General features: G+C 41.5%; 2 protein-coding genes across 5 annotated transcripts in view; one reads left to right on the forward strand and one right to left on the reverse strand.

The window, feature by feature from the left end:
- Positions 1-25,902, reverse strand: part of LOC124387799 (protein translocase subunit SecA-like) — a 97,933-nt gene that overhangs the window by 48,035 nt on the left and 23,996 nt on the right. For 2 of the 4 annotated variants that reach the window (XM_046852387.1, XM_046852389.1), the window contains exon 10: positions 12,948-13,798. Coding sequence is in view for 1 of the 4 variants with exons in the window: in XM_046852390.1 (XP_046708346.1) it covers positions 13,671-13,798 (128 nt within the window). In the remaining 3 variants the exon portion in view is untranslated. Of the gene's footprint in view, positions 1-12,096; positions 12,343-12,947; positions 13,799-25,902 lie in introns of those variants that run through there. The other 2 variants (XM_046852390.1, XM_046852388.1) reach the window with 2 other exon arrangements.
- Positions 1-25,902, forward strand: part of LOC124387798 — a 146,300-nt gene that overhangs the window by 45,136 nt on the left and 75,262 nt on the right. The window contains exons 8-10 of the mRNA XM_046852386.1: positions 2,777-3,043; positions 3,119-3,225; positions 4,966-5,176. Coding sequence (XP_046708342.1) covers positions 2,777-3,043; positions 3,119-3,225; positions 4,966-5,132 — 541 coding nt within the window. The 3' untranslated portion in view covers positions 5,133-5,176. The remainder of the gene's footprint in view (positions 1-2,776; positions 3,044-3,118; positions 3,226-4,965; positions 5,177-25,902) is intronic.

The following is a 25,902-nucleotide window of genomic DNA, read 5'->3' on the forward strand; positions in this document are numbered from 1 at the left end:
TGATCTCAATCGCGCCTCCCTTATCTTGTCTCCAAAACGTTATACATGTTCTGTCCCTCTAATAAACTCATTTCTAATCCTGTCCATCATCATCCCTCCCAATGAAAATTCAACATCTTCAGCTCTGCTACCTCCAGCTACACCTCCTGTCTTTTATTTAGTGCCACTGTCTCTAAACCATACAACATCTCAGGTCTCACCACAGTCCTATAAACTTTCCCTTTCATTTTTGCAGGTACCCTACTATCACAAATCACTCCTGCTATCACTCTTCTCCACCCACTCCACCCTGCCTGCACTCTTTTCTTTACTTCTCTAACACACTCTCCATTACATTGCACTGTTGACCCCAGGTACCTGAACTCCTCCACCTTCTCCAGCTCTTCTCCCTGCAACCGCACCCCTCCACTGCCCTCCCTCTCATTCACACACATGTACTCTGTCTTACTCCTACTGACTTTCATTCCTCTTCTCTCCAGCGTGTACCTCCAACTCTCCAGGCTCTTCTCAACCTACTCCTTACTCCCACCACAAATCACAATATCATCCACAAACATCATAGTCCACGGAGACTTCTGTCTGACCTCGTCCGTCAACCTGTCTATCACCACTGCAAACAGGAAAGGGCTCAGAACCGATCCCTGATGCAATCCAACCTCCACCTTGATCCAGTCTGTGGTTCCTACAGCACACTTCACTGATGTCACACTGTCCTCATACATGTCCTGCACCACCCTCACATACTTCTCTGACACACCAGACTTCCTTATGCAATTCCACAACTCCTATATCCACCCTGTCGTACGCTTTCTCTAAATCCACAAATACACAATGCAACTCCTTCTGACCTTCTCTATACTTCTATACTCTATACATTCTCAAAGCAAATAATGCATCTGTGTTGGTCTTTCTTTGCATGAGACCATACTGTTGCTCACAGATGAACTCTTCTCTTAGTCTGGCTTTCACTACTCTTTCCCATAACTTTATGGTGTGACAATCAACTTTATTCCCCTGTAGTTACTGAAGGTCTGCACATCTCCCTTTTTCTCAACGATTAGTACCAGCAAACTCCTCCTCCAATCCTCAGGCATTCTCTCACTTTCCAAAATCCTCTTAAACCATTTGGCATCTCTCCTAAACATCTCTCCATGCTTCTACCAGTATGTCATCGGGTCCTACTGACTTTCCACTCTTCATCCTCTTAATTGCTGCTCTCACTTCCTCCTTACTAATTCTATTCACTCTCTGCTTCTGTTAGGAGCCATGAGAGAAAGGACCCAAATGCAGAACGCAGGAAGAAATTCAGAAGGCAGTCATTAATTAGGAAAAAAAAAACAAAGTAGCAATACAAACTGTCCGAAAACGTATGTACTACCCTTTAAAAGAGCATCAAAACACAGAGAGCAGGCGAAGGGAAAAAACAAAACAACAAACCAGGAGCTGGGCAGAGGAGACCAGAAGAACACAATAATAAACAAACGTCTAAAACCGGCAAGAGAAAAATCAAAAACTGCCGGCCGAAACATGTCGGAAGCGAAAGTTGGATTATCAGAAGTTGGATTACCGAAGTGCGCGCGCCATCAGCTGACAGCTTCACCATCTCCACACCATCCAACCTTCTCTCTCTCATTTTCCTCATTCATCAGCTGCTCAAAATACTCCCTCCATCTTTTCAACACACTCCTCACTAGTCAACACATTTCCCTCTCCATCATTTATTGCTCTAACTTGCAGCACATCCTTCCCAGCTCGGTCTCTCTGCCTGGGCAATTGGTACAAATCCTTTTCTCCTTCCTCAGTGTCCAACTTCTCCTACAGCTCCTCATATGCCTTTTCCTTGTCCTTCACCACATCCCTCTTTACCTGCTGCCGCATCTCCTTGTTCTCCTGCCTAATTTTTCCCATCTCTCTGTCCCAATTCTGTTTTGCCAACCTCTTTCTCCTTCTGCTCTCCTGCACTTCCTCATTCCACCACCATGTCTCTTTGTCTTCCTTTCTATTTCCAGATGTTACACCAAGTACCTTTCTAGCTGTCTCCCTTATCACTTCTGCAGTAGTTGCCCAATCATCCAGCACCTCTTCACCACCACCGAGCTCCTGTATGACCTCTTCCCTGAAACTCTCACTACAGTCTTCCTCCTTCAGTTTCCACCATCTTATTCTTCTTTCAGTCCTCACTCTCCTCCTATTCTTCTTCACCTTCAAAACCATCCTACAGACCACCATCCGATGCTGTCTAGCTACACTGTCCATTACTGTAGAGTACTTAATGTACTCTTCCTCCAGGATCACCCTAGTAACAACATTTAAAGTACCAACCCGAACCTCCACTCTCCTCCACTACTCCTTTCCCTGCTGTCTCTGTAGACGTCTTCCTCCTCTCCTTCTCCTCCTTCAGACAACAGTAACCCAATTTCCACTGGTAGCCTGTTGGTTAACGATACCTGTGGTGGTCGTTGGTAATCCGGGCCTTGAACAATTTGGTATGAAATTCTGATTTGTGATCCGCATATTTGATATTTTGATGTTTTACGCTGGATGCCCTTCATAACACAAACCATCACATTTATCCGGGCTTGAGACCGACACTAAGAGTGACCTGACTTGTGTAACACTAATGACTAGGTTGAATAATTTAAATGTGACAAATGTGCAAAATAAAAATCCAGAAGGGGTGAATACTCTTTTTTGGCACTGTATGTATTTAGTGTACATGATTTACAGAAATCACTAACAATGTTATATATCGCTTTTCTTTTTTTTTTACTAATAGCCTTGTAAACATGAAAAAGCCCACCCCAGGAGTGGTGGATGCAGACCACATTCCACCAAAGGATTGCTTTAGGCAACTCTATAATGAGTACAAGAAGAATAAATCAGATCTGAGAGACTTAAAAGAAAAAAATGTGGCACTCTATAATTTAGTAATGAACATGAAAAATGACAATAACGGAACCGAGCTGATTTGCATGAATGCACTGTACAAGGATCATCACTGTGCACTGACCAGCAGGAACAGCAAGGAGGCCATAACATGCAGGTATCAACACAATCCTGATCTGTTCTCTTTTCAAGTTTATGCCATGTTTACATTTGTTATATTTTTGTTTCTCAGATCTTTGCTGGCAGAAACCATGAAAAGTGGAGATATGGAAAAAGTGTTGAAGCTGTCATTAATAATGGCACACCCTGAAAGCTCAAACAGTCTCCGGACAGATAATAGTATGTTTAATAATTGCTTTATAACAATAATGAATGGTGTTTATGATAGAATTGAACATAGATATCATTGTAATGCACATGTAGGAACTAGAAACATGTAGTGCACTAAGATATACAGCTCAAAATACATTTACATTAAAATACATACACAAACATTTAAGACGAAAAATTTCATTTTAGTGCAGATCATCTGTAGATCATTCTTCTTTTCTAAAACTTGAAACAGAACAAACATGAACAGACATACAGCAAATCTATTAATAAACATGGATAAAGGAGGAGCAAAGAGAGAAACTGCTGAACATGGGAACAGCAATACAGCAACAAAACATATCTTATTCTCCATAAACAGATCTGACTTGGTGTGTTGTTGTCCCTGTGCTCAGAACTGTATCTTTCTGTACTGAGTGTTACTACGGGTAACAAATGGGTTTAGTTTTCTAACTGAACTCAGGACTTCCTCACTAATAGACTACAGACTGTAATTAGACCCTGGACTTCCTCACTAACAGAGCGCAGGGTTTCCTGAGACAATACAACATGGCATGTTTGTAGGAAAAATGTGACCATACCTTCAGTGAAGTTAAGCGTTAGATGCATCACAAGGACAATGTAATACTGCAAAACTTACTGTGAATGAGACTCTCAAATAGTTTTTATAGGAAAAACATATGTTGGAAAGGATCAAACAATCACCAGACTTAAACTAAATAGAAATGTTGTAGAATGAACTGAAGAGCAATAGTTTTAACTCTGGAGTTGCTGTAAACTTAAACATAAATCCTGTTGCAGTCATTTTCTCCTCGAGCATTAAATACATTTCAGGTTCAAGGGTACAATGTTTTTGTGACATGAATATTGTGTATGTGATGTAGTGAAATGTTTCATTAAGCCTGTTTCATATTCCTGCATCATCCAATTTATTAATCCATAAAATTAATAATCAAATACAGTGTGAGTTTAGTGTGAACTAGCGCCGGTGCACGAGTGAGGCGGAGCCGAATGAAACAAGTGGTAAGAGTACACCTGCAGCTGATAAGACTAATCAGTGCTATCTGCAATGCTGATAAAAGGAGGGAGAAAAGGACACTGAGTGAAGGTGTGTTGATCCTTGACAGTGTGCAGGTTCCCAGGTGGACGTAGAGAGAAGACGTGTGGGACGTGAGTGTGTTTATGTTGTGGTGTGAGTTTAAAAGAAGGAAAATAACGTGTCAAAAGCGATGAATGAAAATAAAAAGAAAGGTCTGCTTGGTGAACCATCGCCTGTCTTCTCTTTCTTCCAACCCGGAACCAGTGAACCTGTTACAGTGGCTTTCCTACCCTTAGATCACGCCGGGGCTCACACACACACACACACACACACACACACACACACACTCAAGGATCGGCACGCCTTTCCTCTGTGTTCACCCGTACACACTCGCTGTCCACCTGTACACACTCTCTGTTCACCAGTACACACTCTCTGTTCAGTGATCTTCCTGCTCTCTTCTGCTTGGTGTGTCTCTCCCCACAAAACTGTTGTCGTTCCCCATTTTATCTTCTTTGCCGGACTGAAACAGGGCACACTGATTAATTGATCAGATGCAGGTGTGCCTCTTACCACATGTTTGTCCTGCTCTGCTCTCCACTCTAAAACTGGCACCAGCCCACACACCCGCTGCCACAGTAAGACACATTCATATCATTTCTACCCATACTTACCTAACCAACATGATTCTCTCTGTTACTTCATTTCAGATAAACAAAGGGAGACATCACGTTTCATGGACACATACTACAAGCCGGGATTTAAAAATCTTATAAATAAATATGCTGAGAAGAGTCTGATCAACAATACCCAAAAAGAATCTGATGAAGTGGGTGGACAACGGCTCCTATTCAGATCCGAATACAGTGGAGTATAAACAAATTCAAAATCAAATGCACCAAACCATGACGGATTATCAGGGTAATTTATTACATCATTAGATCACTTCATCTTTGCTGATCTTTTGCTTTTTCAAATAAATTATGCAAAAGGTCACATACTTTGTAAAACTTTGCAAAATCATGGAAAAATCACTGTTACTCACAGCAGAGATTTTTAGTGTATATTAGAAAATCAGTTATTTTTTGTGTGACTAATAAAAATTAGGTACACAATAAGTTTCCAATATAAGATATATTTTATGTGTTGTACATTTCAATAGTTTTTTATTTAACTGGATGAATGGAAACTGTACCTGTGTTTAATTTGTTTTTGACTCTTACAGCACATACAGATTTAGATGTGTAATATTTGTGTCAAACACTGACATTAATTCAGGTCTTCTGGTGAGATTGTGTTTTGGAAGGAGAGTCTTTCTGGGAGTCATTTCCATTTTTATTCATGCATTTATCAGAAGTCCGTATATAATTGAATATGTATATACGCCGATGAGACTAATCATTGTGCTCTGTTTCAGTAAAGGGAAGAGAGCCCGAGAAGGGTGGATGTTCTGGAAGAGAAACAAAAGACCAGAGCAGGAATGAATGAAAGATAAAGTAAAGCTCTGCCTGGTGAACCATCACCTGTCACCTCTTTATTCCAACCTGTTACACGTATATTCTTAATAAACTCATGCATGTACATAATGTGTGTTTATATGCATGGGTTATTAGATATATAACAGAATGGAGTATATGTTGAGTATGAAGTATATTTGCTGTACACCTGTGCACTAAATTTAGAACAAATCTGGAATGATTAATTTGTCTAAATAATCAGAATGGAATATGTTTGTGTTTGTGTGTAAACATCTACATTTAATCTTAATTATAACATAATCCCATTCATCCACCTAATAAGTCTCATTTTACTGATATTTCACCAATTCACCATTTTGTCACGATCATAACTGTTTTATAACCGAAACAAAACACCATTTTTTCTTTTTCTTTGTTCCTATTGTAAGATTTTAGAGGTCAGCTTCCTGTCTGATGCTGAACACTCCTTCTTATAAGATTCAAAATGAATAAAGACAGAAAAAGCTTTTCCTCATGAACTGGATATGTTTCTGTTTATTTTATGTCCATTTTAAATCATTGGAACTGGGTAAAAATAAACAGCTCTTATGCTGACAACTGCTACGAAACACAGTGACTGAATCATTTTTTAAGTTAATTTCAGTTTAAAATTCCTGCGTGTCTGGTGGTTTAGATGAACATTTCTTCTGTCGACTTTCTGTCATCTAGTGGCCAAATATTAAAACAATGTGAGCTTTAGAAAAGTTTAGAATTCACTCTAAAGATGCAGCTCACCATAATTTCATAATACAGTGGAACCCACTTATCTCAAACCAACTTTTAACTTGCCATCCCTATTAAGTCGATATTTTTGAAGTGGAACCGCCAAATTCTCACTTTGTCTTAGCATTTTTTATCGGTTATGTCGATTCTTTTATGTCGCCGAACCCTAATATCTCGAGCACAAGGGGGGCAAATTTACCATTTAACGTCAGTTATCTCGATCGGCACTGTGCAGCCGCAGAAGAACTCGCAAAAGTCAAGCCTTACAGATGCTACATGTGTAGGACACTTTTCAGAGCTGTGTGTCAGAGTGAAATGACTCGAGAATTTAATTTTGACACTGGTTAGTGACACGTTTTTAGTGATTTTGTGAGCGATCTTTGTGATTATAATGTTGGAGAATATAATAAAGGTTTGTATCGAGAATCGACGGCAGTTTGTATTGTATACTGGTGAATCTCTGCTGTTAGTTGGTGCACATATGCCTTTTGTTGTTAAATGTTATGTGATGAACGGGGCCATGTATTGCGAGATTTTGGGGAACAACCTCCTTCCCTCAGTTAGAGCATTGAAGATTGGTCGAGGCTGGGTCTTCCAACATGACAATGACCCGAAGCACACAGCCAGGATAACCAAGGAGTGGCTCTGTAAGAAGCATATCAAGGTTCTGGTGTGGCCTAGCCAGTCTCCAGACCTAAACCCAATAGAGAATCTTTGGAGGGAGCTCAAACTCCGTGTTTCTCAGCGACAGGCCAGAAACCTGACTGATCTAGAGAAGATCTGTGTGGAGGAGTGGGCCAAAACCCCTTCTGCAGTGTGTGCAAACCTGGTCAAAAACTACAGGAAACGTTTGACCTCTGTAATTGCAAACAAAGGCTCCTGTACCAAATATTAACATTGACTTTCTCAGGTGTTCAAATACTTATTTGCAGCTGTATCATACAAATAAATAGTTAAAAATCATACATTGTGATTTCTGGATTTTTTTTTTAGATTATGTCTCTCACAGTGGACATGCACCTCGATGACAATTTCAGACCCCTCCATGATTTCTAAGTGAGAACTTGCAAAATAGCAGGGTGTTCAAATACTTATTTTCCTCACTGTATATATATATATATATATATATATATATATATATATATATATATATATATATATATATACAGTGAGGAAAATAAGTATTTGAACACCCTGCTATTTTGCTATTCTTCCTTTGAAGAACCCTTTTCTCTGTCGAGTTAAACATGCTCCTGAGGCTCCAGTGACCACTGTTCCTGCCCCTCTCCCCTCCGTGGATCTTCTCACTTCGTCCAGGCCTGCCTCTGGATAGTGTTCTCTTCGACTGGAGGCGACTCTGTGCAGCTTGGGACGGTTTCTCATCAACGCCTTGGGTGGTTCCATGAAATTCCGGAGTAAGAACGGGCGCTTTGAGGATGGATTCGACTGTAGTTAATGTCAACAGTCTCCTACACTGACTCAGGATACAGTTCGCTTCTGATCATCATCACTGTACCCCGCAACATCGCATATCTGCTACAAATGGACATTCGGTGCAACCCAGATGAGGATGAGGTTCCCTCTTGAGTCTGGTTCCTCTCAAGGTTTCTTCCTTATGCCATCTCGGGGAGTTTTTCCTTCACCACAGTCTCCACCGGCTTGCTCATCAGGGACAAACTTACTCATAAAGAACATATTCACTTTTAATCACCACATTATCTGTGTAAAGCTGCTTTGAGACAATGTTCATTGTTAAAAGTGCTATACAAATAAAAATGAATTTAATTGAATTGAAGAATAATAAAAAATAAAAAAATCAAAATAATATCGCTTTAAGGAATATTGCTTTAAGTTGTATATTAGGTGCCGCCCAAGTGGCAGCCTGTTGCAGCAGCTCCCGTTAAGTTTGTGCTTTTTTAAAATTTATTTTATAGTGTTCCAGCACTTTGTGTTTTTTTATTTTTAAGGGTATGCGTGTAAATTTGAAAACTGCACAATGGACATAAACAAAGCCACCGAGTTTGCTCTACTTTTTCTGCTTTTTTGGACTTTGTTCACAGTCGCATCTGGAAACTTTGTACACAGCCATGGTCCTATTGTTTACACCAGGGATCAGCTGTTAGCATTCCGCAACATGCCGATGCTACTAGGGGAAAAAACGGATATTCCCCGCGAGCTAAGAAGGAGACGACGGGGGAACCGTGCTGGAGCTATGTGTCGGAATAAAAGGAGACGTTACAGACCAACTCTCCCGTCCATCGTTATGGGAAATGTAAGATCTTTGTTATATCTTTGGCCGTACTATCTGCCGAGGGAATTCTCGCATGTTATCGCGATAGCTGCATATATTCCCCCCTCTGCTGATGGTGAATCGGCATGCGATGTCCTGCATTCTGTTGTTAACAGACTGTTAACACAGAGTCCAAATGCACTTCTCATTATCTCTAGAGATTTTAATCATTCCCCTCCATCCTCCACTCTGCCCACATTCACCCAGTATGTTTCATGCCACACCAGAGACAATAAAACACTGGATTTATTCTATGCAAACACAAAGGAGGCTTATATATCAACAACCCTCCCCCCTTGGGAAAATCGGATCACAACCTGGTTCATCTCCCACCGGTGTACAAACCTCTTGTATGCAGGCAACCAGCTGCCTCCCGCACAGTGACGACATGGTCTGATGAGACCAGTGAGGCTCTGAAAGACTGTTTTGAAACAACTATGTGGGAGGAATTGTGCAATCCACATGGGGAGGATATTGACAGTCTAACAGACTGTATTACGGACTTCATTAATTTCTGTGTGGAGAATACTGTACCCACCAGGACTGTACTGTGTTTTCCCAACAACAAACCATGGATTAACCCTGATATAAAGACTCTCCTTAAAGAGAAGACGAGGGTTTTTAAATCGGGAAACAAGGAAGAGCTGAAAACTGTCCAGAGAGAACTTAGAAAGAAGATCAGGGAAGGAAAACCATGCTACAGGAGGAAGATGGAGGATCAGCTGCAGCAGAACAACGTCAGCGGTGTGTGGAAGGGGCTCAAAACCATCACTGGTTATAAGGTGCCCAGCTTTCAGGCTGAGGGTGACCAGCAGTGGGTGAATGATCTTAATCTATTCTTTAACAGATTTGATCAACTACCCTCCCCTGCCCCCATCCAGTCCCCCCCTGCTGCAATCCCCCTTCTTTGGTTCCACAGCAAGAAGCTCCAGCCCCACCTCTCTCTGCACAGCTATCAGCTCACAGTTAATATACAACACACCTAACTTCCCCCCCGTCGATTCCCTCCAGCCAACACTCCATCCAATACACACTGCCCCTTACAGAAGCCCAGGTGAGAATAGAGCTCAGGATCAGTTCCAGGCTACTAAAGACATGTGCAGACAGCTGTGTGGCATATTGCTGTACATGTTTGACCTGAGCCTGAAGCTGGGGAAGGTGCCACAGCTATGGAAAACATCCTGCGTGGTGCCTGTTCCAAAGACATCGCGCCGAAAAGACTTTGGGGACTACCGACCAGTAGCACTGACCTCCCATCTAATGAAGACATTGGAGAGGCTGGTGTTCACTCATCTCCGACCTGTGGTGAGCCCATCAATGGATCCACTTCAGTTTGCCTACCAACCTGGCATCGGAGTGGAAGACGCAGTCATCTTCCTTCTAAATCGGGCTACTTCACACCTGGAAAAGGCTGGGAGCACTGTGAGAGTCATGTTTTTTGACTTCTCTAGTGCTTTTAACACCATCCAACCTGTGCTCCTGAGGGATAAGATGGTGTAAATGGGAGTGGACCATCATCTGTCAGCCTTGATACTGGACTACCTCACAGACCCTACCACAGTATGTAAGGACTTGTGACTGTGAGTCTGGCATGATTGTCTGCAACACTGGAGCCCCGCAGGGAATGGTTCTAGCCCGGTTTCTCTTCACCATCTACACTGCAGACTTCATGTTTAGCTCAGCAACCTGCCACCTACAGATGTTCTCTGATGACTCTGTCATCGTCGGTCTGATCACGAATGATGATGACAGAGAGTACAGAGGACTTATACAGAACTTTGTGGACTGGTGCCAACGGAGCTGCCTCCAGATAAACACGGGGAAAACCAAAGAACTGGTGGTGGATTTCCGTAGGCACAAACACACTTCATCACTCCCATTGGTAAACATTCAGGGAAAGGACATTGTGAGAGTGGACTCTTACAAAAACCTGGGTGTTCACCTAAACAACAAACTGGACTGGACAGACAACACTGAGGCAATCTATAAGAAAGGGCAGAGCAGACTCTTTCTGCTGAGGAGACTAAGGTCTTTTGGAGTGCAGAGAGAGCTACTGAAGACCTTTTTTGACTCTGTTGTGGCATCAGCCATATTCTATAATGTGGTCTGCTGGGGTAGCAGCATCTCTACTGCAGACAGGAAGAGACTGGACAAGCTGATCAGGAAGGCCAGCTCAGTCCTGGGGATTCCCCTGGACACTGTACAGGAGGTGGGAGAAGGAGGATGGTAGCAAAACTATCATCATTACTGCAGAACGCCTCTCACCCCCTGTATGTAGCAGTTTCATCTCTGAGCAGCTCCTTCAGTGACAGACTGTTACATCCTAAGTGTCTGAAGGAGCGATACAGAAGCTCTTTTCTCCCTGCTGTTATTAGACTGTACTATAAAAGCTGCTCCCAGTGAACCAGTAACCAAAATACACACTGTTATTACTGTTCAATGGTGTAATAGTTACTGTTTTTACTGTTTTACTATGTAATAATACTACCTGTGTGCAATATTACCTGCAATACGTGCAATACAACCTGTGTGCAATACAACCTGCAATACGTACTTTCCCTCATCTGTATTTATACATTGTGTTGTGTATATACTTGTAATATTATTATAGTATGTCTTATTCGTCTATTCTTTTATATATTTGCATTTATTTTCTATTTTTTTATGCTGCTGTAACATAGAAATTTCCCCACTGTGGGACGAATAAAGCTATATCTTATCTTATCTCATCTTATCTCATCTTATCTCATCTCATCTTATCTTATCTTATCTTATCTTATCTTATCTTATCTTATCTTATCTTAAGACAGCATTTGGTTATGTTTAAACACCACAACATGCAAAAATCTGCAACTCAGCTCTGTCTGTGTTTCAATTCATCCTTTATAAATAACATCTGTCCTGCAGACAACAACCAAGAGAAGGATAATGTTACAAAAGGGGAAAAAAGTGATCAAGATATTATTAAGACTTAATAATAATAATTAATAATAACCACAAAAAAAAAAAGAAATCAGGCTCACCTTGATGTAAAGCATGAATTCATTGCATCATTTTTTATTCATTATCTGCCACTGGTACTGTAACCTTTACAATGTGATTTGGTAAGAATAAGGTAAGTAAACTTAAAAGAAAAAAAATAGTTATTAGTTTTCTTCTTATCTAAACAAATGATTAAAAATAAATATTATTAATTACATACAATTATTATTATTATTGATATTGTTATTATTATTATTATTATTACTATTATTAATTATTATTAATTACATATTATTATTATGATGATGATGATGATGATGAAGGTAGTAATAACGCCGGTACTTACAGCCCTGTGCAGCAGCAGAAATGCCCTTGAGTGCAGAAGATTCTCCACCCGCACTGCAGTAAAGCACTGCTCAGCACTGGACTTTACCAGAAAGAGTTCACTTCCGCTTTCAGTTTCATTAAACACGCCCACTCTGATCTCCAGACTCCAGACTGTATGAGGTTTTCTTCATACATAGAAAGACTGAAGCGCTTTTTGATTTTGATTGCAGATGACATCCCATAATATCCTACAGTAGTTTAAATGAATGCAGGATTGAATGTGTGTTTTCCACACCGCTGTGTGTGTGTGTGTGTGTGTGTACATCAGATGTTTATAGTCTTTCGCTTTTTTAACAATACAATATTTTGTTGTTCGAGCTGATATTAAAATGAAAATTAAAACAAATTTCTGTTATTAACTCCAAATGTGATTATTTACTGATGCATTTCTGGAATCACGCCAACAGAGGGCAGTAATGATCACTTAGCCGTGTGTTCCCTAATCAGAATGATTCCCTGTAAATAAATTGTTTGAGTAAAAATTTTATATAATATTATAGTAATAATATTAATAATGATAATAATAATAATACTAATAAATATAATGGGATCGACCACATGAGCAGAAACATAAAATCATATTTTTCTGTTATAATTAAATCAGAATGTGAATACTTTATTGATCCCATAGAGAAATTGTTGGGTTGCAGTTGCTCACAGTAAAATTAAATTAAAGATTAAAATGTACAAAAAAAGAAAAGAAAATGTAAACAAATATTCATATTAACTTAGAAATTTAGCAAATGAAATGTGTAGCAGCAGAAGAGAAAATGTGTAGCAGTAGTATAACTGATGCAGAAAAATTTCCAACTTCAATGATAGTTATTTATTATAGAGGTGTACAGATGCACACACACACACACACACACACAACAAATATATTTCATGCTGTTATACACTAAATATTTATACATTCATCATCCCACATTTTATTCAAAATTTTGTGCAGAGATGTAAAAAAAAAAGAAAAATGCACTAAACTGTTATATACTTAATAACCCAAATATATATATATATACCTTAAACATTAACTCTTAACTGGTCAGCTGTGTAAATGTAAATGTTTTAATTATATGAGCATCTGACAAATGTCATGAAAAAGTAAAAACTCCTCTATGATAGACTTTCCAAAAGATTAATGAATTAATTCATGAATTGCAGTAACAAATGCATATTAATCACAGATAAAGAAAAATAAAAGTCCAATTCAAAATATCTTATTGTGGATAATTAAATGTGTACAGAATTTTTTATCAAATACACAACAATATAAATAATATTCAATTATACACAAAAAATTCTCTCCACTGTGATTTTATTGTGATTCTAATCTGATTTTGGGTTTACTAGGTATGTGAACGTATGCATATTTAATTAGATGGAGCCTCATTCGCATAAATAAATAATGCAAGTGTTGTAATAAATTACCTTCTTTATATGTTCTTTCTTATGGCATTTTGAATTTGCTGATACTCCTCTGTATTAGTATTCAAATAGGAGCTGTTGTTCACCCACATCATGACATTATCCTCTCAGAATTGTTGATCAGCCTCTTCTCAGCATATTTATTTATAACATTTTTAAATCCTGAATTGTAGTATTTGTCCATTAAAATTGTTGTAAGTGCAGGAATCCTTTGGTTATCTGAAATAAAGACGCATGAAGAGAATCATTTTGTTAGGTCAGTATTGGGTATGAATAATCTGGATGTTCTGTACTTTACACTGCACAGCTACAGAACCTGTAATATTTCGATGTTTGATTATTTGCATGTATTTTACAGATTATTAAATGGAATGGTGCAGAAGGACTAAACAACACTTAAACATTTTACAATGCTACATTGCACATGTAATATGTACATGACAAAAGGAACAACACTGAATCCTTAGAACTTGAAACTTATTTTATGCTTTAAGTTTCTATTTGGTTTATGGCTGGTGATTTTCTGATCGATTACAATACATTTTCCTCATCTGGAACCAAGTAAGCGTCTCATATGCAATATGTTTTTACCCATTACACTGCTGGGGAAACTGCAGTCTGGGAGAATAATCCAGTCTGTGTCCTACCACCAGTTACCACCAGGCTTCCATATATAAGTAGCTAAAAGTAGCTTTTTGTGTGAAATCAAAGTGTTATAAAATATTTACACACATTACGAAATTAAAACTTATTATTTTAGGCAGAAGTACAGAAGCATACACAAAGTATTAAAACAAAACCATGAAGTCTGGTTGCTAATATAGTAAATAATTATTTCAAACAAAACAATTAAATGTGTGCACTTAGGGCACTTCATACAGTTTATTAACATTACTTTAGAGTAATGTTTACATTTTACACACATTTTTTTATATGTTTAATAAAACCATGGGTGTTTTCATTGTCTTTATCAATCACATTCTGTCTGTTTACATACAGGCTCAGCGGGGATTGGCACCTAACAATAATAATAATAATAATAATAATAATAATAATAATAATAATAACAATAACAATAATCTTCTCCTTTCAGCTGCTTCCAATAGGGGGCGCCACAGCGGATCAGCCATCTCAATATCCCCTTGTCCTCTACATCTGCCTCTTTCAAATATACTACCTGCATGTCTTTCCTCACCACATCCATAAACCTCCTCCTTGGTCTTCCTCTTTTCCTCCTTCCTGGTGGCTCCATCCTCAGCATTCTCCCACTGATATACCACATGTCCCTCCTCTGCACATGTCCAAACCATCTCAATCTCACCTCCCTCACCTTGTCTCCAAAACATCCTACCTGCGCTGTCCCTCTAATAAACTCATTTCTAATCCTATTTATTTTCGTCACTCCCAACGAACATCTCAACATCTTCAGCTCTGCTACCTCCAGCTCCACCTCCTGTCTTTTACTCAATGCCACTGTCTCTAAAACATACAACATCTCAGGTCTCACCACAGTCCTATAAACTTTCCCTTCCACTCTCCCAGATACTCTTCTACTACAAATCATTCCTGCTATCACTCTTCTCCACCCACTCCACCCTGCCTGCACTCTTTTCTTCTCTAACACACTCTCCATTACTTTGCACTGTTGACCCCAGGTACCTGAACTCCTCCACCTTCTCCACCTCTTCTCCCTGCAACTGCACCCCTCCACTGCTCTCCCTCTCATTTACACACATGTACCCTGTCTTACTCCTACTGACTTTCATTCCCCTTCTCTCCCGTGTACCTCCACCTCTCCAGGCTCTTCTTAACCTGCTCCCTGCTCTCTCCACAAATCACAATATCATCCGCAAACATCATAGTCCATGGAGACTCCTGTCTGACCTCGTCCGTCAACCTGGCTCCCATACCTTGCTTTATATACCCTGAACGACAAATGCATTTCTATACATCCACATCCAACTTCTCTATCCATACATTGTTCACCCAACATCTGTGCCTAATTTGGGGCCCCCTTATAAATACAATGGTAGTGTCCAAATGTCTAGGTACAGACACACACATAACAAACTATACTATTTCATGCATAGATATCACACATGGCACATTCCTGTATGCACGCACATCAAAAGAATATTTTAATAGACATATACATGTTGCATATGCATATTTGATTGGCTTTATTCTTTGACACAACCTCTTTCTCATTATGCTCTCCTGCACTTAATTTCCTCATTTCACCACCATTTCTATTTGTCTTCCTTTCTCTTTCCAGATGTCACACCAAGTACCTTTCTAGCTGTCTCCCTTATCACTTCTGCAGTAGTTGCCCAATTATCCAGCACCTCTTCACCACCACCGAGCTCCTGTCTGTCCTCTTCCCTGAACCCCTCTGTGGATCTTCCTACTTCGTCCTTGTCTGCCTCTGGATAGTGTTCTCTTTGACTGGAGGCCACTCTTTGCATTGAATTGAATTAAATTGAATTGAACCACACACTACAGTTTACCTCCTTTTGTTTCCACCATCTTATTCTTCTTTCAGTCCTCACTCTCCTCCTCTTCTTCTTTGCCTCCAAAGCCATCCTACAGACCACCATCCAATGCTGTCTAGCTACACTGTCCCCTGCCAACACCTTACAGTCTCCAATCTCCTTCAGGTTATATGGCTGGGTCTTACTCCCTTTCCGCTTTGTCTCCTGAACACACAACATATCTACCTTTCAATACAATACCTGTGGTGGTTGTTGGTAACCCGGGCCTTGACCGATCCGGTATGAAATTCTGATTCGTGATCGGCATGTTTGATTTGGCACATTTTACGATGGATGTCCTTCATAATACAACCCTCCACATTTATCCGGGATTGGGACCGGCACTAAGAGTGACCTGACTTGTAGCACAGGTACAGGAGAGGTTCTTTTACATGATGATGATCAGTGGATAGAACACCCTGTTTAAAATTTTTCAAAAATGTTTTTAAAACACCAGCTTAAATATAGCACAATCGAAAAGGAATGTTTTTTGTAATGTATTTTGACCCTGAGCTTTGTTTACTCTTTTGGACTTGGTTACTTTTTTTGTATGTAGATACACTTTACAAATTGTCTTAGTTCAGTCACTGGGGTGAGGCTGCCATTTGCTTTGGGGTGGGGATTGTTCTTCTGTGTGTTGGTAGTAGGGAGTTCAGGAAGCTTTATTGTATTTTGCTTCTTTTCTTTCAGGTAAGAAGCTTATAAAGTCAGATGTATTTTGTTTATTATTTTGGCCTTGGCCCACCCTGAAGACAAGCCATTGTACAGTTGTGTGTATACATGGAATTAATTCCTTGCCTTTCCAATATAACACTTTGTGTAGCAAACATTTGTGTGTGTCTGGTTTGTGTTATTTTCTCAAAAGATATCCATTCTCTTGAATCCTGAGCTAGTTAGTCTGTGCGGCTAACCCTAGACCGAGTCATAACACCGTCCTTCTTCTTCTTCTTCTTCTTCTTCTTCTTCTTCGGCTGCTCCCATTAGGGGTCGCCACAGCGGATCATCCGCCTCCATACCACCCTGTCCTCTACATCTGCCTCTTTACACCAACTACCTGCATGTCTTCCTCACCACATCCATGAACCTCCTTCTTGGCCTTCCTCTTTCCTCCTACCTGGTGGCTCCATCCTCAGCATTCTTCTACCAATATAATTCATGTCCCTCCTCTGCACATGTCCAAACCATCTCAATCTCGCCTCCTCACCTTGTCACCAAAACATCCTACATGCGCTGTCCTCTAATAAACTCATTTCTAATCTTATCCATCCTCGTCACTCCCAACGAAAACCTCAACATCTTCAGCTCTGCTACCTCCAGCTCCACCTCCTGTCTTTTACTCAATGCCACTGTCTCTAATCCATACAACATCGCAGGTCTCACCACAGTCCTATAAACTTTCCTTTCATTTTGCAGATACCCTACTATCACAAATCACTCCTGTCACTCTTCTCCACCCACTCCACCCTGCCTGCACTCTTTCTTCACTTCTAACACACTCTCCATTACTTTGCACTGTTGACCCCAGGTACCTGAATTCCTCCACCTTCTGAAGCTCTTCTCCTGCAACCGCACCACTCCACTGCCCTCCCTCTCATTCACACACATGTATTCTGTCTTACTCCTACTGAGTTTCATTCCCCTTCTCTCCAGCATATCTCCACCTCTCCAGGCTCTTCTCAACCTGCTCCCTACTCTCACAACAAATCACAATATCATCCGCAAACATCATAGTCCAGGGAGACTCCTGTCTGACCTCGTCCGTCAACCTGTCCATCACCACTGCAAACAGGAAAGGGCTCAGGGCCGATCCTTGATGCAGTCCAACCTTCACCCTAAACCAGTCTGTCGTACCTACTGCACACTTCACTGCTGTCACACTGTCCTCATACATGTCCTGCACCACCCTCACATACTTCTCTGACACACCTGACTTCCTCATACAATACCACAACTCCTCTCTTGGCACCCTGTCGACGGCTTTCTAAATCCACAAATACACAATGCAATTCCTTCTGTCCTTCTCTATACTTCTCCATCAACATTCTCAAAGCAAATAAGGCATCTGTGGTGCTCTTCCTCGGCATGAAACCATACTGTTGCTCACAGATGGTCACCTCTTCTCTCAGCCTGGCTTCCACTACTCTTTCCCATAACTTCATGGTGTGACTGATCAACTTAATTCCCCTGTAGTTACTGCAGGTCTGCACATCTCCTTTATGCTTAAAGATCGGTACCAGCACACTCTTCTCCATTCCTCAGGCATCTTCTCACCTTCCAAAATCCTGTTAAACAATCTGGTCAAAACCCACTGCCATCTCTCCTAAACATCTCCACGCTTCTACCGGTATGTCATCTGGTCCAACCGACTTTCCACTCTTCATCCTCTTAATCGCTGCTCTCACTTCCTCCTTACTAATCCTATCTACATCCTGCTTCACCAACTCCACATCATCCAACCTTCTCTCTCTGATTTTCCTCATTCATCAGCTGCTCAAAATACTCCTCCACCTTCTCAACACACTCTCCTCACTAGTCAACACATTTCCTCTCCATCCTTTACTGCTCTAACTTGCAGTACATCCTTTCCAGCTCGGTCCTCTGCCTGGCCAATCGGTATAAACTTTTCTCCTTCCTTAGTGTCCAACCTCTCATACAGCTCCTCATATGCCTTTTCCTTGGCTTTCGCCACATCCTCTTAACCTGCTGCCGCATCTCCTTGTACTCCTGCCTACTTTTCTCATCACTCTGTCTATCCCACTTCTGTTTTGCCAACCTCTTTCTCCTTATGCTCTCCTGCACTTCCTCATTTCACCACCATTTCTATTTGTCTTCCTTTCTCTTTCCAGATGTCACACCAAGTACCTTTCTAGCTGTCTCCCTTATCACTTCTGCAGTAGTTGCCCAATTATCCAGCACCTCTTCACCACCACCGAGCTCCTGTCTGTCCTCTTCCCTGAACCCTCTGTGGATCTTCCTACTTCGTCCTTGTCTGCCTCTGGATAGTGTTCTCTTTGACTGGAGGCCACTCTTTGCATTGAATTGAATTAAATTGAATTGAACCACACACTACAGTTTACCTCCTTTGTTTCCACCATCTTATTCTTCTTTCAGTCCTCACTCTCCTCCTCTTCTTCTTTGCCTCCAAAGCCATCCTACAGACCACCATCCAATGCTGTCTAGCTACACTGTCCCCTGCCAACACCTTACAGTCTCCAATCTCCTTCAGGTTATATGGCTGGGTCTTACTCCCTTCCGCTTTGTCTCCTGAACACACAACATATCTACCTTTCAATACAATACCTGTGGTGGTTGTTGGTAACCCGGCCTTGACCGATCCGTATGAAATTCTGATTCGTGATCGGCATGTTTGATTTGGCACATTTTACGATGGATGTCCTTCATAATACAACCCTCCACATTTATCCGGGATTGGGACCGGCACTAAGAGTGACCTGACTTGTAGCACAGGTACAGGAGAGGTTCTTTTACACGATGATGATCAGTGGATAGAACACCCTGTTTTAAATTTTTCAAAATGTTTTTAAAACGCCAGCTTAAATATAGCACAATCGAAAAGGAATGTTTTTTGTAATGTATTTTGACCCTGAGCTTTGTTTACTCTTTTGGACTTGGTTACTTTTTTTGTATGTAGATACACTTTACAAATTGTCTTAGTTCAGTCACTGGGGTGAGGCTGCCATTTGCTTTGGGGTGGGATTGTTCTTCTGTGTGTTGGTAGTAGGGAGTTCAGGAAGCTTTATTGTATTTTGCTTCTTTTCTTTCAGGTAAAGAAGCTTATAAAGTCAGATGTATTTTGTTTATTATTTTGGCCTTGGCCCACCCTGAAGACAAGCCATTGTACAGTTGTGTATACATGGAATTAATTCCTTGCCTTTCCAATATAACACTTTGTGTAGCAAACATTGTGTGTGTCTGGTTTGTGTTATTTTCTCAAAAGATATCCATTCTCTTGAATCCTGAGCTAGTTAGTCTGTGCGGCCTAACCCTAGACCGAGTCATAACACCGTCCTTCTTCTTCTTCTTCTTCTTCTTCTTCTTCTTCTTCGGCTGCTCCCATTAGGGGGGTCGCCACAGCGGATCATCCGTCTCCATACCACCCTGTCCTCTACATCTGCCTCTTTTACACCAACTACCTGCATGTCTTCCCTCACCACATCCATGAACCTCCTTCTTGGCCTTCCTCTTTTCCTCCTACCTGGTGGCTCCATCCTCAGCATTCTTCTACCAATATAATTTATGTCCCTCCTCTGCACATGTCCAAACCATCTCAATCTCGCCTCCCTCACCTTGTCACCAAAACATCCTACATCGCTGTCCCTCTAATAAACTCATTTCTAATCTTATCCATCCTCGTCACTCCCAGAAAACCTCAACATCTTCAGCTCTGCTACCTCCAGCTCCACCTCCTGTCTTTTACTCAATGCCACTGTCTCTAATCCATACAACATAGGTCTCACCACAGTCCTATAAACTTTCCCTTTCATTTTGCAGATACCCTACTATCACAAATCACTCCTGTCACTCTTCTCCACCCACTCCACCCTGCCTGCACTCTTTTCTTCACTTCTCTAACACACTCTCCATTACTTTGCACTGTTGACCCCAGGTACCTGAATTCCTCCACCTTCTGAAGCTCTTCTCCTGCAACGCACCACTCCACTGCCCTCCCTCTCATTCACACACATGTACTCTGTCTTACTCCTACTGAGTTTCATTCCCCTTCTCTCCAGTGCATATCTCCACCTCTCCAGGCTCTTCTCAACCTGCTCCCTACTCTCACAACAAATCACAATATCATCCATAAACATCATAGTCAGGAGACTCCTGTCTGACCTCGTCCGTCAACCTGTCCATCACCACTGCAAACAGGAAAGGGCTCAGGGCCGATCCTTGATGCAGTCCAACCTTCACCCTAAACCAGTCTGTCGTACCTACTGCACACTTCACTGCTGTCACACTGTCCTCATACATGTCCTGCACCACCCTCACATACTTCTCTGACACACCTGACTTCCTCATACAATACCACAACTCCTCTCTTGGCACCCTGTCGTGCGCCTTTCTCTAAATCCACAAATACACAATGCAATTCCTTCTGTCCTTCTCTATACTTCTCCCTCACCTTGTCTCCAAAACATCCTACCTGCGCTGTCCCTCTAATAAACTCATTTCTAATCCTATTTATCGTCACACTCCCAACGAACATCTCAACATCTTCAGCTCTGCTACCTCCAGCTCCACCTCCTGTCTTTTACTCAATGCCACTGTCTCTAAAACATACAACATCTCAGGTCTCACCACAGTCCTATAAACTTTCCTTCCACTCTCCCAGATACTCTTCTACTACAAATCATTCCTGCTATCACTCTTCTCCACCCACTCCACCCTGCCTGCACTCTTTTCTTCTCTAACACACTCTCCATTACTTTGCACTGTTGACCCCAAGTACCTGAACTCCTCCACCTTCTCCACCTCTTCTCCTGCAACTGCACCCTCCACTGCTCTCCCTCTCATTCACACACATGTACCCTGTCTTACTCCTACTGACTTTCATTCCCTTCTGTACCTCCACCTCTCCAGGCTCTTCTTAACCTGCTCCTGCTCTCCACAAATCACAATATCATCCGCAAACATCATAGTCCATGGAGACTCCTGTCTGACCTCGTCCGTCAACCTGGCTCCCATACCTTGCTTTATATACCCTGAACGACAAATGCATTTCTATACATCCACATCCAACTTCTCTATCCATACATTGTTCACCCAACATCTGTGCCTAATTTGGGGCCCCTTATAAATACAATGGTAGTGTCCAAATGTCTAGGTACAGACACACATAACAAACTATACTATTTCATGCATAGATATCACACATGGCACATTCCTGTATGCACGCACATCAAAAGAATATTTTAATAGACATATACATGTTGCATATGCATATTTGATTGGCTTTATTCTTTGACACAACCTCTTTCTCATTATGCTCTCCTGCACTTAATTTCCTCATTTCACCACCATTTCTATTTGTCTTCCTTTCTCTTTCCAGATGTCACACCAAGTACCTTTCTAGCTGTCTCCCTTATCACTTCTGCAGTAGTTGCCCAATTATCCAGCACCTCTTCACCACCACCGAGCTCCTGTCTGTCCTCTTCCTGAACCCTCTGTGGATCTTCCTACTTCGTCCTTGTCTGCCTCTGGATAGTGTTCTCTTTGACTGGAGGCCACTCTTTGCATTGAATTGAATTAAATTGAATTGAACCACACACTACAGTTTACCTCCTTTGTTTCCACCATCTTATTCTTCTTTCAGTCCTCACTCTCCTCCTCTTCTTCTTTGCCTCCAAAGCCATCCTACAGACCACCATCCAATGCTGTCTAGCTACACTGTCCCCTGCCAACACCTTACAGTCTCCAATCTCCTTCAGGTTATATGGCTGGGTCTTACTCCCTTTCCGCTTTGTCTCCTGAACACACAACATATCTACCTTTCAATACAATACCTGTGGTGGTTGTTGGTAACCCGGGCCTTGACCGATCCGGTATGAAATTCTGATTCGTGATCGGCATGTTTGATTTGGCACATTTTACGATGGATGTCCTTCATAATACAACCCTCCACATTTATCCGGGATTGGGACCGGCACTAAGAGTGACCTGACTTGTAGCACAGGTACAGGAGAGGTTCTTTTACACGATGATGATCAGTGGATAGAACACCCTGTTTTAAATTTTTCAAAAATGTTTTTAAAACGCCAGCTTAAATATAGCACAATCGAAAAGGAATGTTTTTTGTAATGTATTTTGACCCTGAGCTTTGTTTACTCTTTTGGACTTGGTTACTTTTTTTGTATGTAGATACACTTTACAAATTGTCTTAGTTCAGTCACTGGGGTGAGGCTGCCATTTGCTTTGGGGTGGGGATTGTTCTTCTGTGTGTTGGTAGTAGGGAGTTCAGGAAGCTTTATTGTATTTTGCTTCTTTTCTTTCAGGTAAAGAAGCTTATAAAGTCAGATGTATTTTGTTTATTATTTTGGCCTTGGCCCACCCTGAAGACAAGCCATTGTACAGTTGTGTGTATACATGGAATTAATTCCCTTTGCCTTTCCAATATAACACTTTGTGTAGCAAACATTTGTGTGTGTCTGGTTTGTGTTATTTTCTCAAAAGATATCCATTCTCTTGAATCCTGAGCTAGTTAGTCTGTGCGGCCTAACCCTAGACCGAGTCATAACACCGTCCAAGCTTTGATATTTGTAAGTTGTTGGTTTTTTTTATATACTGTCCTTGGACTCTTTACCTGTTTGTCCGAGGTGTTCATAAGATTTATACAGTGGGTATAAAGTTTACATCTGCCTGTGTCCTGCATTTGGGTTCTTCTAGTCACATAACTGACACATACCTAAATGTACTTGCTTCACATTTTGAATACACTGTTCACTTATTGCCTAATAAATGAATCCACCCACTAACAGGTGCCATGATGAAGAGTTAATCAGTGATCTTCACTTCACCGCTCAGAATATTACAATGACAGAATATTATAATATCAAACAGTAATGTTATAATGTCATAATGTTACCTGATCGATGTATTTACATTTAGAAACTGTTCATTCTCCTTTCAATGTGTTGTTGCAGCTCATAATACAATTGTTTAAACTGGTTTTGTTTCTCATTAATTTACACTCAGTCCATAATAATTATAACATGAATATCAAGAACTGCCTGTAAAAAATAAATAAAATGTCACATGTCCCTAAGTATTCAGACACTATTCTTCTTCTTCTTCTTCTTTATCTTTCGGCTTCTCCCATTAGGGGTCGCCACAGCGGATCATCCGTCTCCATACCACGCTGTCCTCTACATCTGCCTCTTTCACACCAACTACCTGCATGTCTTCCCTCACCACATCCATAAACCTCCTCCTTGGTCTTCCTCTTTCCTCCTACCTGGTGGCTCCATCCTCAGCATTCTTCTACCAATATAATTCATGTCCCTCCTCTGCACATGTCCAAACCATCTCAATCTCACCTCCATCACCTTGTCTCCAAAACATCCTACATGCGCTGTCCCTCTAATAAACTCATTTCTAATCCTATTTATTTCGTCACTCCCAACGAAAACCTTAAAATCTTCAGCTCTGCTACCTCCAGCTCCACCTCCTGTCTTTTACTCAATGCCACTGTCTCTAATCCATACAACATCGCAGGTCTCACCACAGTCCTATAAACTTTCCCTTTCATTCTTGCAGATACCCTACTATCACAAATCACTCCTGTCACTCTTCTCCACCCACTCCACCCTGCCTGCACTCTTTTCTTTACTTCTCTAACACACTCTCCATTACTTTGCACTGTTGACCCCAGGTACCTGAACTCCTCCACCTTTTCCACCTCTTCTCCCTGCAACCGCACCCCTCCACTGCCCTCCCTCTCATTCACACACATGTACTCTGTCTTACTCCTACTGAGTTTCATTCCCTTCTCTCCAACGCATATCTCCACCTCTCCAGGCTCTTCTCAACCTGCTCCCTACCCTCACCACAAATCACAATATCATCCGCAAACATCATAGTCCAGGGAGACTCCTGTCTGACCTCGTCCGTCAACCTGTCCATCACCACTGCAAACAGGAAAGGGCTCAGGGCCGATCCTTGATGCAGTCCAACCTTCACCCTGAACCAGTCTGTCGTACCTACTGCACACTTCACCGCCGTCACACTGTCCTCATACATGTCCTGCACCACCCTCACATACTTCTCTGACACACCTGACTTCCTCATACAATACCACAACTCCTCTCTTGGCACCCTGTCGTACGCTTTCTCTAAATCCACAAATACACAAGGCAATTCCTTCTGTCCTTCTCTATACTTCTCCATCAACATCCTAAAAGTAAATAATGCGTCTGTGGTGCTCTTCCTCGGCATGAAACCATACTGTTGCTCACAGATGGTCACCTCTTCTCTCAGCCTGGCTTCCACTACTCTTTTCCATAACTTACGGTGTGACTGATCAACTTAATTCCCCTGTAGTTACTGCAGGTCTGCACATCTCCTTTATGCTTAAAGATCGGTACCAGCACACTCTTCTCCATTCCTCAGGCATCTTCTCACCTTCCAAAATCCTGTTAAACAATCTGGTCAAAACCCACTGCCATCTCTCCTAAACATCTCCACGCTTCTACCGGTATGTCATCTGGTCCAACCGACTTTCCACTCTTCATCCTCTTAATCGCTGCTCTCACTTCCTCCTTACTAATCCTATCTACATCCTGCTTCACCAACTCCACATCATCCAACCTTCTCTCTCTGATTTTCCTCATTCATCAGCTGCTCAAAATACTCCCTCCACCTTCTCAACACACTCTCCTCACTAGTCAACACATTTCCTCTCCATCCTTTACTGCTCTAACTTGCAGTACATCCTTTCCAGCTCGGTCCCTCTGCCTGGCCAATCGGTACAAACTTTTCTCCTTCCTTAGTGTCCAACCTCTCATACAGCTCCTCATATGCCTTTTCCTTGGCTTTCGCCACATCCTCTTAACCTGCTGCCGCATCTCCTTGTACTCCTGCCTACTTTTCTCATCACTCTGTCTATCCCACTTCTGTTTTGCCAACCTCTTTCTCATTATGCTCTCCTGCACTTCCTCATTCCACCACCACGTCTCCTTGTCTTCCTTTCTATTTCCAGATGTCACACCAAGTACTTTTCTAGCTGCCTCCTCATCACTCCTGCAGTAGTTGCCCAATCATCCAACACCTCCTTAA

Source organism: Silurus meridionalis, chromosome 6, assembly GCF_014805685.1.
Source record: "Silurus meridionalis isolate SWU-2019-XX chromosome 6, ASM1480568v1, whole genome shotgun sequence".
NCBI classification, from domain to species: domain Eukaryota; kingdom Metazoa; phylum Chordata; class Actinopteri; order Siluriformes; family Siluridae; genus Silurus; species Silurus meridionalis.